The sequence below is a fragment of the Rhamphochromis longiceps genome, linkage group LG1 (assembly GCF_057381845.1).
Source record: "Rhamphochromis longiceps isolate RC_006_pf linkage group LG1, R_longiceps_female_GT1.1, whole genome shotgun sequence".
Lineage (NCBI taxonomy): Eukaryota > Metazoa > Chordata > Actinopteri > Cichliformes > Cichlidae > Rhamphochromis > Rhamphochromis longiceps.
In genome coordinates this window covers 42109618-42124577 of record NC_140557.1, presented here as the reverse complement: position 1 = coordinate 42124577, position 14960 = coordinate 42109618, and the positions used below count along the sequence as shown (strand labels likewise).

At 41.7% G+C, this 14960-nt stretch overlaps 1 protein-coding gene and 1 pseudogene across 1 annotated transcript in view; one reads left to right on the top strand and one right to left on the bottom strand.

Annotated features, from left to right (window-relative positions):
- The window catches only part of chsy1 (chondroitin sulfate synthase 1), a 33519-nt gene that overhangs the window by 5173 nt on the left and 13386 nt on the right, over window positions 1–14960 (top strand). Inside the window, exon 2 of the mRNA XM_085409741.1 lies at window positions 4904–5399. Coding sequence (XP_085265867.1) covers window positions 4904–5399 — 496 coding nt within the window. The remainder of the gene's footprint in view (window positions 1–4903; window positions 5400–14960) is intronic.
- LOC146679250 (general transcription factor II-I repeat domain-containing protein 2 pseudogene) lies at window positions 6253–9668 on the bottom strand (annotated as a pseudogene).

Genomic DNA, 14960 nt, shown 5'->3' with positions numbered 1-14960 from the left:
ATTTTGACCTTGGGACATCTAGACCATACTCGGCATAGATGTTCCTTTATGCTATGCCAGCCATTTGGTAATGGTGTTCCAGTATGCCCTGTCTGTGCTGAAGTGTCTAAGGTGCATCTTTGCACAGGCTGCACCTGGGGTCTTGCCTGGTGTGGTAGACCCCAGACTCTATCGCTCTTGTGCTTAGGGCTTGTTCCTGTGCACCTTTCAATCCAACTTTGGTCCAGCCATAGGATTGGCTACTTTTTCTATTGACCGGTGAAACGCGGCGTGCAGCGGCACATGAACAGTTATGGCCATTTTCCTGAAGTACTAATGGATCTATGTTGTTTTATCCTGAATAGTGCTTTTAGCACTCACTTGTCCTCAGCTTTCTATCTTCGGCGGAGAGTACAGTTATAGGGTGCTGGACGTGAGATGAAACCATCCATACGTAGTAAGGAGCTTTCTTGTCTTGTCATGATGATGTCTAAGGCAGATGTCATCATCACAAGAGCAGGACAGGGAGGAAAAAAGAAAGGTGGGGGATAGGGGGAGATGAAATAAAAGGATGGAGTACTCTGGTAAGAAAAAACAAACCTACAGCATCTGGAACACAAATTCCAAAATGCAGAGATGTACAAATCAGCAATGTTCTTGTAGTGTGAGAGAGCGTGTTAAGCCCCTTTTCCATTAGGACCTACTCTGATCAACTCTGAGTGGTTTTCCATTACAATCAAGTACCAGCTCATGTGCGTGGTCGCTGTAACGGTAATGCAGCTTAGCGTTGGTGGCGTAATTAATATGCGACATGAAAGGTACAACAAAGGTGGCCATCGAGGCAAGAATATACCCGCTGCCCGGTCTGTGACACGGGAAGTGGTGGTTTTGATTTTTGTAAACGAGACGCTCTTGTGACTCATCGAATGATGCCACCGACCAGCCAATCAGTGGCATGCAGTCAGACATCATCACATTTTTGTACCTGCTCGTATCGCTGTGACCTATGACACCCGAACAGTGACAAGTCCGTCCGATTCATACAGCTTCTGCACACCTATCCCAGCAGTATAAGGAAGGAAGCCCCAGGTCGGGTGCCCACGTCCACAGCGGTGCTGCTGCATTACAGCCAGCAAAGCCACATGAATGACCTTATACATTGTGACCTACGTGGAGCTGATGAAAGGCTTTTTCACAAAACTATTATTCTAGGTCCAGCCAATTTATACCTAGAGCTCTAGTGTTACCTGACTGTAGTGGAGTAGTTGTGGCATTTCGAGAATTACAATTCAGAGGCAGGACTGTTAATTTACTTCATCTGGTCCTGGGGCTCTATTGTTTAGGAGACGCCGTAGGGCTTCATGGAATTTGGATGTAGAAAGAGGTGAATCCAGAACCACAATCTGTTCGTCATTTAACTTTGGTGGATTTGTATTGTTAAGAAAGTTTGCAATGTCAGCGTTGGAGGGATTCATCTGTATAAAGTCTTTAAAAGATTCATTTATTTGTTGTCGATCATGAGTAATGTTCCCCGTGGAATCCTTTATAGAGTAAATAGTTTTCTTCCTTTTATAGCTTTAACAGGCTCTTTAGCAAGGACTTTTCCAGATTTATTACTATGTTTAAAGTCCTCCAAACGCAGCCTTTGCATCAGAAATTTTGTTCTCTCGTTAAATATTTCATTTTATTCTAGTTTTCTCAGGTTGTTAAATATGTGTGCTCTTGTGGTGAGCATAGGTATATTCTAATAATTGAATTGTTTGTGCTATTTCTAATACAAGCGGGGGTGGGGTTCCTTCTTATATGAGCAGTAAGATAATGTTTTGCCACACATTACTGCTTTTCTTGCTTCCCATAGAACACATGGCGATATTGCTGGTAGGTCATTACTATCTAAATACGTCACCCACTTGTTTTTGAATTATTTAAGGAAATCTTGTTCTTTCATTAATGATGTATTAAATCTCCAGGTCCTCGTGTCAGAGAGAGGTTGATTCCATCACTCTCAGCAATCATTCACCAGTATCTGAGTGTCTGTGATATCACTAACTCAAAGATAATCTAAGTGAGATCGTAAGTGCTGTACTCTGTACTCACCACCAGTGAGTGTACCAGTGGCCACTCTTTCAGTGACGAGCATTTGCACTACTGGCAAACAATGCTGCAAGTTTTAGTCATTACGTAACTGTACTGTTTAAACGGGAAACCTGCACCTCCAAGGACATTTTAACATGTGCCCTGGATAATGCAGGGATTGAACCACCAACCCTCTAGTGAATACAGTTAGTACCTCCTCAGCTACAGCCACCCACAAGGAGGACGTCATTAGACTAAAAAACCCAAATAAACCTAATCGAAACTTTAGAAATGGCTGTATCACCAATCTGGTACACTGGCCAGATATGCAACACCACACTTGTGGTTAGCAAATATGCAATTTGTGGTTAGTGTCTTGCCTAAGGATATTTGGCATGTAGACTAGAGCAGCCAGGAATCGAACCACCAACCTCCCATCTAGTAGTGCCTGCTGTAGCCACAGAGCAAAGTCGAATATTAAGGCTAAAGAGACAAGGAACTTGTTGAAGAGGACTTTAGTTACGTGGAGAGTTTTTGGCCGTTTGGACAAAGAAGCAGAGTTCTGCAAACTGTGTCAAAAGTGTGTTCCCAAAAAGGCAGGTAGCACCATAAAATGTTAACATCTTAAGTAGTGCCACCCTTGCACAGTGTGCAGTTGACAATATACGTGCACAATGCAATCCACAGACAATACCGAATTTTATTTGCACAGATACTTTTTCCCAGTCCATGCCTTGTGAGATAAAATAAAGTGGCACAGTGATATCACCAATGCAGCCGCCCATTTTATTCTAAAGGACATTATACCAGTAAGCACAGTTGAAAATGTTGGATTTTAAGCATGTTTTTAAAGTAATTGAATTCAGGTTGCCAACTCTTTAGCCATGAACCTTTCTGTCAGACGGCCTGTGCCCTGCTGTAAAGAGGTTAAAGAAACAGTTGAACAGCAAAGTCAAACATTGTTACCGTATCGGATTTGTGGCTACTCACAGGAGCCCGTTCAGTGAGAGACTGAGGTCACCAAAAAGCACCACTGAACCACACAGGAAGTCATTCCTGCCCGTGGCTCCCTGTACATCTCCTCCATCTAACACACTGTAAACACTGCAGTAGTTGCAGCCTTTCTGCACACGACGATGTTTACAGGTTAGAGTCGAATGTTAATCATATATATTCCACCGCTGTAATATTCGTTGTCAATATTCTTGATATTTATATTTGAGCGATTTGTATATATTGGTGCAGTTTGAATTGAACATTTGTCAAATCTGTAACATTCTGTTATTTAAATAGTTTAGTCTGTTACTGTTACACTCTTGGGGCAACTGTAACCCACATCCTTTTCTCAGGGATTAATAAAGAATTCTGATCTGGAGATGAACCTCACAGTTCGCTTTATTGAGACACTATTGGATCTTTTCTGTGTGTAAATGTATTGATTTTTATTTTTTTGTGGTAGGTAAATAACAGAATCGCTGTATTTTTCAGTTTTGTTTATTTTGTCCTTTGTTCACATTAGAAAGTTGTTTCCCAATAATCCAACACAATTTGAATCTATACAAAATAAATTGCACAGTATTGTTTTTTATTTTATTTTGTATTAATGTCGGCTGCAGTTATGTGATCTGTTTTTCTACTTTGTTTGCTTTTGTAACAGTTAACGCTTTTGTTTTCAGAATTAAGATTTTAGTTTTTCATACATAGAACACTTGTATAATATTCTGTAGTATGTGGTCACTTTGGGAGGTAGAACAGTTTGTCTACCAGTCCTGAAGGTCAGTGGTTTACTCTCTGGCTCTTCCAAGCTGCAGGGCTATATACTCTCTCAGATCTATAGGACAAAGGATGTTCAAAATGGGTCTTACAGACTCAAAATATGCCTATGCTGTAACCTACTGCACAGGCAAATCCTACAAGAACTATATGTATGATATGGGATCGTGTATACCTGTCCAGAGGATATGTGAAGACTGATCCACATGGTTTAGCTGCTGTATCCCAACCTCCGCCAAGCTGTGCATCTTAGGTGACATACAGTCCTCACTGCCCTATGCACTGCTCAGAAAATCAGTTTGTGCACTACTCAATATAGAAATGTATTTCTAGATCACAACAGTTTGGAGAAATGTCTGCCACCTTTAAAAAAAACAATTGGTTGGTGGGCGTCGGTGGACGCGTGGTTGTTATCCTCGGATTTTCGGTTCTCTTGGGTGCGGTGGAGGTCCGGGGCCTCCTGGGCATTTCCTTGTCTGCCTCTGGCTCTCATGGGGTGGGATTACTGCAGTCTCACCTTCACTTTTCAAGTCCGTTATATGACAAACACAGGCGTTCACGTCCTCTCTCTCTGGCACACACGCAGATGGTTTTTTTGGCTTTGTTTTGTTTTAAATTGTTACTGAAGACAATCAGAGGACAGGAATACCCCCAAAGAAGCAGGACCTGCTCCAAAACAGGCCTGTAATTGATAAACAGTTACATGTTGTTAAACCTCTTGAATTCAAGCCGGAAGTGTGCGCTTCAACCATAACTTGTTTGATTTAAACTCCGATGTGGTGCTATACAGAGGCAAAATGACTAAAACTGTTATTGTCACAATATTTGATGTTTAGCAGGAATATTATTGGAAGGTTATGATGCAAATTAGGAATATCACTAAAATATGAGCTTTCTACCTCTGAAATAGCCGCTGGTTTCTAAATGCTGAACATTTATGACTGTGCCACCTGTTTCAGCCATATCCAGATGAATGTACCTAGTGGTGTCCTCTGCAGAATACACACTTGTTTTTGGTTGTCTTAGACATATCATCATAACACCAGTCCTCTCCTTTTGTCTGTGTTGATTACAGGACATGGGCACAGACAATTCCAGGTCGTGTGGAGTTCTTCTCCAGTGAAGGATCTGACACCTCCATACCGATCCCGATAGTGGCTCTGAAGAATGTAGATGACTCATACCCTCCCCAAAAGAAGTCCTTCATGATGCTTAAGTACATGCATGACTATTACCTGGATAAGTATGAATGGTTTATGAGGGCTGATGATGATGTCTACATCAAGAGTGAGAAGCTCGAGAGCTTCCTGCGCAGCCTCAATAGTAGTGAGGCCATCTTTCTGGGTCAAACGGGAATGGGGGCCCGGGATGAGCTTGGGAAACTGGCTCTGGAGCCTGGGGAGAACTTCTGTATGGGTGGGCCAGGCGTCATCATGAGCCGTGAAGTTCTTAAGAGGATGGTACCCCATATCAGAGAGTGTTTACAGGAGATGTACACTACCCATGAAGATGTGGAGGTGGGCCGGTGTGTCAGGAGATTTGCAGGTGTTCAGTGTGTCTGGTCGTATGAGGTAAGGTGTTTGTTTATTTATTTATCTGTGTAGTAATTTAGTTGTTGTACACAGGGCTTCCAAGTGTGAGGTGCAAGGGACTTATGGGTGGATTTGAGTGTATGTGGGCAGAGGAAGTGGTATAGGATTTATCTGGAAGGATTTAAGACCGATTTAGCGCAACATGCTGTTGTCTCTGAATACACTTCCATAAATTCACTTAGTAATCACAACAAAAGGCTTCAGTGTCTTTACTACCTGTATTGGGATGCATTACAAAAGTGCTAACACTGTATACTTTTAATGGTGCCAGTTGACATACAACATATTTTAGTGTAAAACAAGTCAAAAATGTAGCCAGCTCCATACAAGCTGACTCCAGGCAACATTATGCTTCCATTTCCATTTTCCATGGACCCTGTATGACAGCTGTGCTAATATTACAACCCCAATTAAACTGGAAAGAAACCAATCGTTTGCAAGTCCCAGGAACCCATATTTTATTCACAAAGTAACATAATAAACACATAATAAACATAATAAACTGAAAAAATGTGGCATGTTAAGAGTAATATTAGCTGAATTTGATTAGTTCAACAGTTTTGTTTTTTTTTTGGGGGGGGTTTGGCCTTTATTGGAGAGAGACAGGAAAGCGGGGAGAGAGAGGGGGGAGAACCGGGCCTACGTTCAGCTGCTCATCCCACTGGGCTAAACTGGAGCACGAGAACAACAGTTTTCAAAAAGATTGAGATGGGGTGCAACAATAAGGTGGACAAGTAAGTGGTAACTGACCAGTTGCCAGTGTCAGAAGTAAAGATGGGTTAACGTTCACCAGTACATAAAAACTGCATCTACAAATTAAAATTGCAAAGACGTTGAATATCTCATCATCTATATCAGGGATGTCACAGTCACATACATCAGAGGGCCAAAAAACAAATTTGCTACAAGCTGAGGGCCGGACTGGTTCAATGTGTATTAAAACATTAAAATGATTGCACATAACCTATTGAACCAAGACCTAACACAGTGTACTGTATATTATTTAACGATTAAATTAATAATCCAATATTTTCTGATGGCTCTGTCAGTTATTTCCAAAGAAAACATTTTCAACAGGCAAACAGCAAAAAAGTAAATGTCATTCATAAAGAAAATAAAATATGCTCCTTAATATCAAGATGAATGCATAAATGAAGTTGCATGCATTGTAAACTGAAAGTGCAATATTGTGCTGCTCTGTGATCCAGTTACTGCTTTCCAATAGTAAAAAGAGAAAATTGAAAAAAAATAATCAAACCAGTTGTATTCTGTCTCATGGCTCTTATCTGCAATTTTCCCTGAGTCCATTAACTGAAAAATACATATAAATAAATAAAATACAATAAGATAAAATACAAAAATCTATGGCACACAGACAAAACAATACTTCAAAGAAAAATCCCGTCTTGTAGAAACAAATGTAAAAAATGTAACTGAATTAAAAACTAGAAATGCGTAAATGTTCTGCTCACTTGTCTGAGCCTGATACTTGGTGGTGTCTCATCTGTTGTACGAGTTCATCAATGTTCGGGGTCGGGCTCTGAGCTGAGGAAGTCCTCAGGATTGAGTCAAGGTGTTTATCAGTAAGACGGCTCCGGTGTGATGTTTTTAGCTTCATCAAAGAGAACAACTGTTCACACAGGTGTGTGCTGCCAAACATGGAGAGCGTCTGAGCAGCTTGAATGCGCAGCTGCGGCATTGTGTCGGGGATGAAACGTGCAAACTCGGCGGCACCCGCTCTCTCATATTTTCCCCTCAGTGTGTCATTGCACTGGAGCTCAATCGACTCCATCTGGAGGTTCGGTGGTGCGCTTTCCACATCAACTCCAAAAGGATTGGCAAGTAGTTCAAACCTGCTTCTTTGAGCTTCAAAGTCAGCAGATCGGCGTCGGAACTCGGCGGCAAGTATGTTGAGCGGTAGAGCGCTTCTCTTTCGTGGTCTGGCAGCTGGGGAAGTGGCTCAAGGTTTCTTTCTGCGTCTCCCACAGACTCAGCTTGGTTTGAAACGCCGTCACCGTACTGCACATATCAGAGATGACACGCCCCCGTCCCTGCAGTTGCAGGTTCATCACGTTCAGATGGCTTGTGATGTCGCACAGAAACGCCATTTCACACATAAATGTTTCATCTCAAAGCTCTGTTGTGTCTTTCCTTTTGCTTTCCATGAACAGACAGATCTCCTCACGAAGCTCGAAACATCTTTGCAGCACCTTTCCCTGGCTTAGCCATCGCACATCTGTGTGATAGGGCAAGTCACCATGCTCTGTATCTAACGCTCCCAGAAATGCCCTGAACTGGCGGTGATTTAAACTTCTGATGAAGTTAACTGCGCGCGTTATGATGGTCATTACATGTCACATAACGACTCCTGGTGTATTATGCAGTGATAAGCTGTCAGCTCCTCTGTGACATTTTCGTCCTGCATCCTCTCACGTATCCTTGCCACCAATCCACTCCTGTGTCCACTAGGGATGGGTATCGTTTAGGTTTTATCCGATACCGGTGCCAAATCGGTACTTTTGAAACGGTGCCGGTGCTCAAACCGGTGCTTAAAGAATAGAGAACACAAAATTGGTCCAAAAACCTCTCATGCTCAGCTGTTTTTTGTAAAAAGATAACAATGTTAGCCTTTTCTGCAGCTATGGGGCATATATGGTATGATTCTTGGCTGGAAGCAGTGCTTAAACAATGGAAAAAACACAAACTTTGTCCTAAACCTCTCATGTTTAACTGTTTTCCACTTTTTCTTTGGTCATTTTAGCCTTTTTGGCCAGGGTGAAGGGAGCATCTGCCATCAAACAAGAAGACAGCCGCATGTAGCTATGATGATGTTTGCTAGTTCACCTTACATGCATTAATGTAATAACGTGGTTAGCCTACTCAACGTAAATCACACACGAACAACATTTAGCTACTCACGCAGAGAAGAACGGCTGCTGCTGCATCATCATCCTCATCATTTCTGCTACACTGGCAGGGCTAGGGGCCAGGACTCTCCTCTTCGGGTTCTTGGGGGATGTTGCATAACAGGCAACCCACCCGCAGTAGATGTGCTCGGTGTGAGGTCTCGCAGCAAGCTATCAAATACGGCGCATTTCTGGGCTTTTAAAAAAAAACGCTATGCGTCGCCAGGTGTTTCATTGGATTTGAGGTGTTACCTCCTTTGACAGTATCACAGTATCAGCTTAAAGCACTTGTTGCTGCTGAGTTTGCATATTTTGCTGTGAAGTACAGCCAGACTTTTGACCGCTTCGCCTTGGACATTTTTAATCTGTAGCTCTGCTCTAACAGAACCTACGTACCTGGGCCCGCCTACTATTCTCGGAAACGTAAAATGATTGGCTAGAATCTAAAGTGTATCACAGCTCAGGAAAAAAAAGCACCGAAATAAAGCACCGAAATGTGCGCTGCTTTTCGGTCTGGTTACTACCGTTTATGTCAGAACCGGTGCCATCATGGCACCGGACACTGGTACCCATCCCTAGTGTCCACACACCGCGGGTGCTCCGTCTGTTGTCAATCCCACGGGTTTTTCCCAAGGCAGTCCCATCTCATTTACACATCTGGATGCCTCTTCATACAGATCTTGTCCTGTACTCGTGCCATGCATCGGACGTAACGCCAAAAACTCTTCTGTTACGGTCAGGCTGCAGTCCACTCCACGAATGAAAATTGACAACTGGGCAATGTCAGTTGTGTCAGTGCTCTCATCCACAGCAAGGGAATATGCAGTGAAATCTTTTCCCTTTTCCACAAGCTGTTCTTTTAGATTGGTGGACAGCTGGTCTACACGTTCAGCAACGGTGTTTCTGCTCAGGCTCACGTTTGACAGAGATCAGCATGGGTAGCGTTTGGCTATGAAACCGTATACACAACAAACAATGCACCCTGGACTGGCAATGTCAGCTACGGTAGCTTTTGAATCAGTCCGTACAAGCCAGTAAATTGACGGATTCTTATACAGCACTTTTCTGTTCTCCTGAAGCACTTAAAGCCACTTGAGACGGGCTACCCCTTCATAAAAAGAAACTGAAATATTATTGTAAAAATTGTGGCTGATAACAATAATATGATTTTCCTTTGTTGATATACATGTTATTTTGGCTGGACACAAATCTCATGTGAAAGAACTCATATTGCCATCACAGACAGATTTCCAGTCTCTTAGACAGACAGGTGTAATACCGCTTATTGATTAAACAGTGGAATCAAATTATACCTGGAAAAACCTAGATTGGTCCATCCCATCGCTATACTTCACTTTCTCTTGTATTCGTGGCTTTGTCATTTGTGTACTTCTTAATAACTTATTTGGAGAGAAACCTTTTGCTGCCATTGAGCTTCTCCTGCACTCTCTGCACATTCTGAAAGAAAACAGTACGAGACTTTTAATTGTCACTGAAGTTCAAAAACAGCCAAACCCAGTAATGACAGGGTGAACTTTTATATTATGCAACAATACAGTGCAGTATTTCCCTTCTTGCTTTTTTATTTATTTATTTGTTTTTATTTTTGCATATTTGTCACACTTGACTGTTTCAGATTATCAAGCATATTTCAGTATGCTTTAACACAGGATACAAAGAGATCCCAAATACTTTCAAAATGCAGTTTGATAATTTCATCTGTTTTTTAGGAGACCTGAAATGTTCCTGTCTCTAAAGTAGTTCGTGTTGATGCCTGTTGGTTAAATGTGCTCTACGCTGTAAGTAAAATAGACTTACTGGTCAATGCAAAAGTTTCAGGTGTTATTGAGGTACATTTTTTTTTACTTCTAAAAAAAACAATTATCTAACACAATGCAGTGGGTTACGTGCTGAACATAGAAAAGAGAAAGAAAGTACTGATCCAATACCATTAGCATCTTTGGTGTCGATATTTAGATCAGCCCAGTCAGCTCTATTTCAGTGTATTTGAGCAGGATCTGGCTTCTTTGTGCATGTGCCTGCTGAGTTCTAAGTGTTGCATCTCTGAAAACAGTGATTTTCATTTGCTTCTCTCATGCAGTAGTTTAATGCAATCAAAAACGAATATGAAGCATTTTACGTTCCGTACCGCTCAATGTCACACAGTGAAGGAAAGCGCTAATTAATAAACTGAAATAACAATAAAGTGTATTTGAAACGGTTTCCTCCTGCCGTTACTTTAACGGACATTATACCCAACCCAGGCTCCAAATGTCTGACTACTCATAAAACTATAATGCTTCTAAAGCTCACAAAACAATGAAGAATGTTATGTCTTAACGATGTACAGAGTAAATCTATCTGCCACATTGAAGCGTCGAGGGTTTCAACTAGCTGGTGCTGGAGGTCTTAGTTGCATGGAAGCCAATTTCCATTGTTAAGAGGGGGAAAAAAAGATGTCTCAAATGCAAAAGTAGAACCACAGAATTGTTACTTTGGTTCTGTCACTGCAGTAAAGGCCGTACTGGCTGTCCAGAGGCACTTAGAGGCATTCAGCCAAGTCTGGATCTACTCACTGTCCTAGTGTGTCTGGTGAGACTGAATCAGTCTCACCAGTGTTAGGGGATATAGTAAGATCCAGACCTCTGTCACACTGAATTTATCTGTTTTGTGTTTACTATTTGCTGTTACTGTCAGAACTAGAATTTCCTGTGATTTCTAGTGTAGGCAGTGTCGGTGTTTGGCTGCTGTTACTGGAGCAGAGATTTCAAATGGCTGTTAGCAAATATAGTATAAAATCTCGTTTTCTATCATAATTCAGTCTCATTGTGGAAAGAACCACAGTCTGTGACGGCACCTTTAACAATCAATGCCTATAACTCATCTGATTAATCAGGCCTATAAATTTGTTTGTCACAGAACCATAAACTGACAAAGTTCTGGCCTCTGACAATAAAGTATGAAGAAAAGTGATGCCATAAATAGCTTTTCTTTACCAGTGAACTTCATTAAACTGTAGTTAACAGATAAAGAGCCCTCAATAAAGGCATCTGACGTAGTCTGTAGTTGTGTTTTTGATGGATGACATTGATCTGCTGTCCTCAGCAGTACAAAGACTGTTTCTTCTCCTGCCATGCATGCCAGCTCAAAAAGAAACTTCCAGCCCTGCTAATGGGAATCACAAGGCTGCACTGCTTTGAATCCTCCTCCTAATCCTAATTTTTACTGAGTGGTCAGCAGGGCTGTCAAACCAGCACACTCTGTAATGTGCTGCTCTCCACCTGCCAACAACCACACCATTATATTTCTGCATGCATGTTCTGAGTAGGTTTTCATCACAAGGGCGGTTAGCATCGGGTCCAAACACCCATCTCGTGCTTGTTTTGGTCTGTAACATAATATAACAACTTTGCTGGATGCAAGCTGGCTCTTCAGGTTGCATGGTTGTTATAGGTTTTCTTGATGTTGTCTTTTCTTCTAGTTAACACCATATACAGGCTAACAGTCTTTGTCTAACTTACAGATTCACTAGTTCCAGTTCCACAGGTGGGATTACTCTAATTCTTGGTCACATGGGGATTTTCCAAGTCCTGTATTAACACGTTCCACTCAGTGCAGTATTTTTTTTGTCTCGCTCAGCAGCTTCTGAGAGCTAACGGCTAACAGCATTGGATGCTCAGATGGCTTAGAAGCACATACTGGTTCACTTGATTGAATATATGATTTGGTCAGCTGGCAAGGTCTTCTAGATTTGTGTGAATAGAACCAAACTGGCATGCTACTTTATGGGCCATTGTAAGAGCACATAAACAGGATCTACTCCAGTTTGGAATTCTAGCTTAAAGACAGCTCTGTGGATGTCAGCAATTTCTATTTATCACACTGTTTGTTCCAGAAAAGGACTGCATCGAGGGCAGGAGGACGATATGTTTTCATAACTAAAATTGATTGCATCACTATTTGACAATCCTTGAGCTTTAAGATTAGAAGCAACAATGAGTTCTGCTGAGGCTTAGCTAGCAGACAGAAAAATGGAGGCCACTGAAACTCGGCCTTGTGAAGCATGGAGCTGACTTTGTGCTGAGTAGATTCTGTGAGTCTCCCTGTCTGAACAGTTGATTCCCAGCAGACTATATGTAGATTATGCAGGAGCTGCTGCTTCTGAGTTTCAGATATGAGTGACAGCTCGTTCAGCAGCTTTGAATACGGATGTGCATGTTTATTGGCATATCAATATTTGCTTTGACTTAATAGTGCTGTTGTGTAAACAGCAGTTCAAGCAGAGGGACTGTATACCTTGTGTATACTGTATACACTATTTATTTATTTATTTATTTTTTCTACCATAACACACCATTTTTGCCTTCCCTTTCAAAATAAATTCATCCATGACTGCCTAAGATTTGCTCTCCTTTCTCTTCCACCTGTGCAGACTTGAAGTGCACTAATGTTTTCCATATTCTTGCTCTCTCCTCGTGCTGCTTCCTTCAGTGGAAATGGTTGTCTCACCAAAACTACTGGTTCTTACAGTAGATCCTCAAACTTTATAGTTAAGTTGTTTTAAAATCCGAGGTGTCCTGCTTTTATTCTGTTATTTGCAAGGAGAGGTCTTTTAGGCACTAGTGGTCACAGCATAAACCTGTGACAGAAGTGTTAGACAGCTGGCTATTTTTTATTTCAGATATGTGTGATATATCCAGTAATTGTCAGATTGTTTAGACTCATTTCACAATGGTGATAACAGAAGGGCTGCAGACTGACACGGGCAGTAAAAGTAAACGAACATGGAGACAAACTGACTTCCACAGGGAAAGCACCACCACACCACATCAGACCAAAACTAAATAAGAAGCAAAAAAAAACCCAAAAGTACTTAAAGTAATTTGATGATTACTGCAGTTATGATGCTAGTGCAAAACAGCACGCTGGGTTTAATTGTCCTAACAGCCTTGTATGATGTATGATATGCATTTATATGATAAGTAAGCTCTAATAGTAGAATGGCTCATTTAAAACATAGAAAGAAATAACGCAGCACGATGGTTAGCACTGTTGCCTCACAGCAAGAAGGTCCTGAGTTCAATTCCACCATCAGGCCGGGGTCTTTCTGTGTGGAGTTTGCATGTTCTCCCCGTGTTTGCGTGGGTTCTCTCCGGGTACTCCGGCTTCCTCCCACCGTCCAAAGACATGCAGCTTGTGGGGATAGGTTAATTGGATAATCCAAATTGTCACTAGGTGTGAATGTGAGTGTGAATGGTTGTCTGTCCCTGTGTGTTGGCCCTGCGACAGACTGGCGACCTGTCCAGGGTGTACCCCGCCTCTCGCCCTATGACAGCTGGGATAGGCTCCAGCGCCCCCCGCAGCCCTGAAAAGGAGAAGCGGAAGCGAATGGATGGATGGATGGAAGAAATAACGCAGTGTTGCCACCAGTGTAGGACTAGAAGTCAACAAAACAACAAAAACAGCGTAATATTAAAACAGTTGCAACCATTAGTGCCAGCTCTACCTGTTAACACAAAACAAAGATTCTCCAAGGAAGTTGGGTAAATTGCCTTACCTGTTCACTTTAAATAATCCACTTGTGTTTTCTAATCTGGGTCGGTTAAATCAGTTCTTGCTGTATTTAAACAAAACCAAATATGTTTAAGTGCTTTCCCATTGATATTTATGTTGTCTTGTTATCTTCATGCTGAAGAAATGCTCAGAACGACTTTAGTAGACAAAAGTGCCAAGCTTTAACAAAATATCTTTAGTTGTTGGACGTCATGTTTTACCATTTTCTACTCTTATTAATTGAAGTCAGTCACTATTAATAATAGTCAGATCTGTAACACAATAATTAACTAGTATCCAAGTTATACAAATGTCTGTAAGGAAAGGTTTCCCACGACACTACTGGTCAGATGGAGAGTTAGATTTTTTTTTTTAATGCTTCCGTCCTCGTGATTTCACAGCTTCTGAGAGGGTGAAGCAGGAAAGACCTGCCCCACAGCAGAGCCTGCGTATTTAACCATCATATTTTGACACACTGATGAGACCCCTAAACACAGAGTGAAAATGTGGATTTTAAAATTCAGATTTGTTTCTGTAATGGTGGCATTGTTTAGGGCGAGGAGTATATTTATGGGCTTGATGTGTGCATATTAGAAGGATTTGTCGTCTTTAGCTTTTCCTACAGCCATAACCCAGTTCCTGTTTATCTGGCTTCCTTGGGCGGTGCTCACTAAATGCTAGCTGCTTGGACCTTCACAACTCCACAAATATGCTGCTGCCCACCACACATCTATAATTACATTCAACAATAAAAAATAAATAAAAAAAAAAAGACCAATATTGGTTCGTCCTTTGCTTTTCTGGGCGGTTCTCATTTAGCCTTTTGTCTCGATGTAACATAGCTGTGGATCCGCCCATGTTCCCTTCTGTGAAGCAGCTGTCATCTGCTGCCTTCTTATTAGACTAACTGCTGTGGGCCTGAAGTGACAGGAAGGCCTTACTCGTATCATAATTAATCAGACTGGAAAAACCTCAGTCTGCCACTGCAGGTCATTTTGGCAAACACTACAGTGTCATAGCTACTTTGCTGGCAAAAAAGAAGACAAAGACACTAGGTGGGGGCAGCTATGAAGAGGATGAA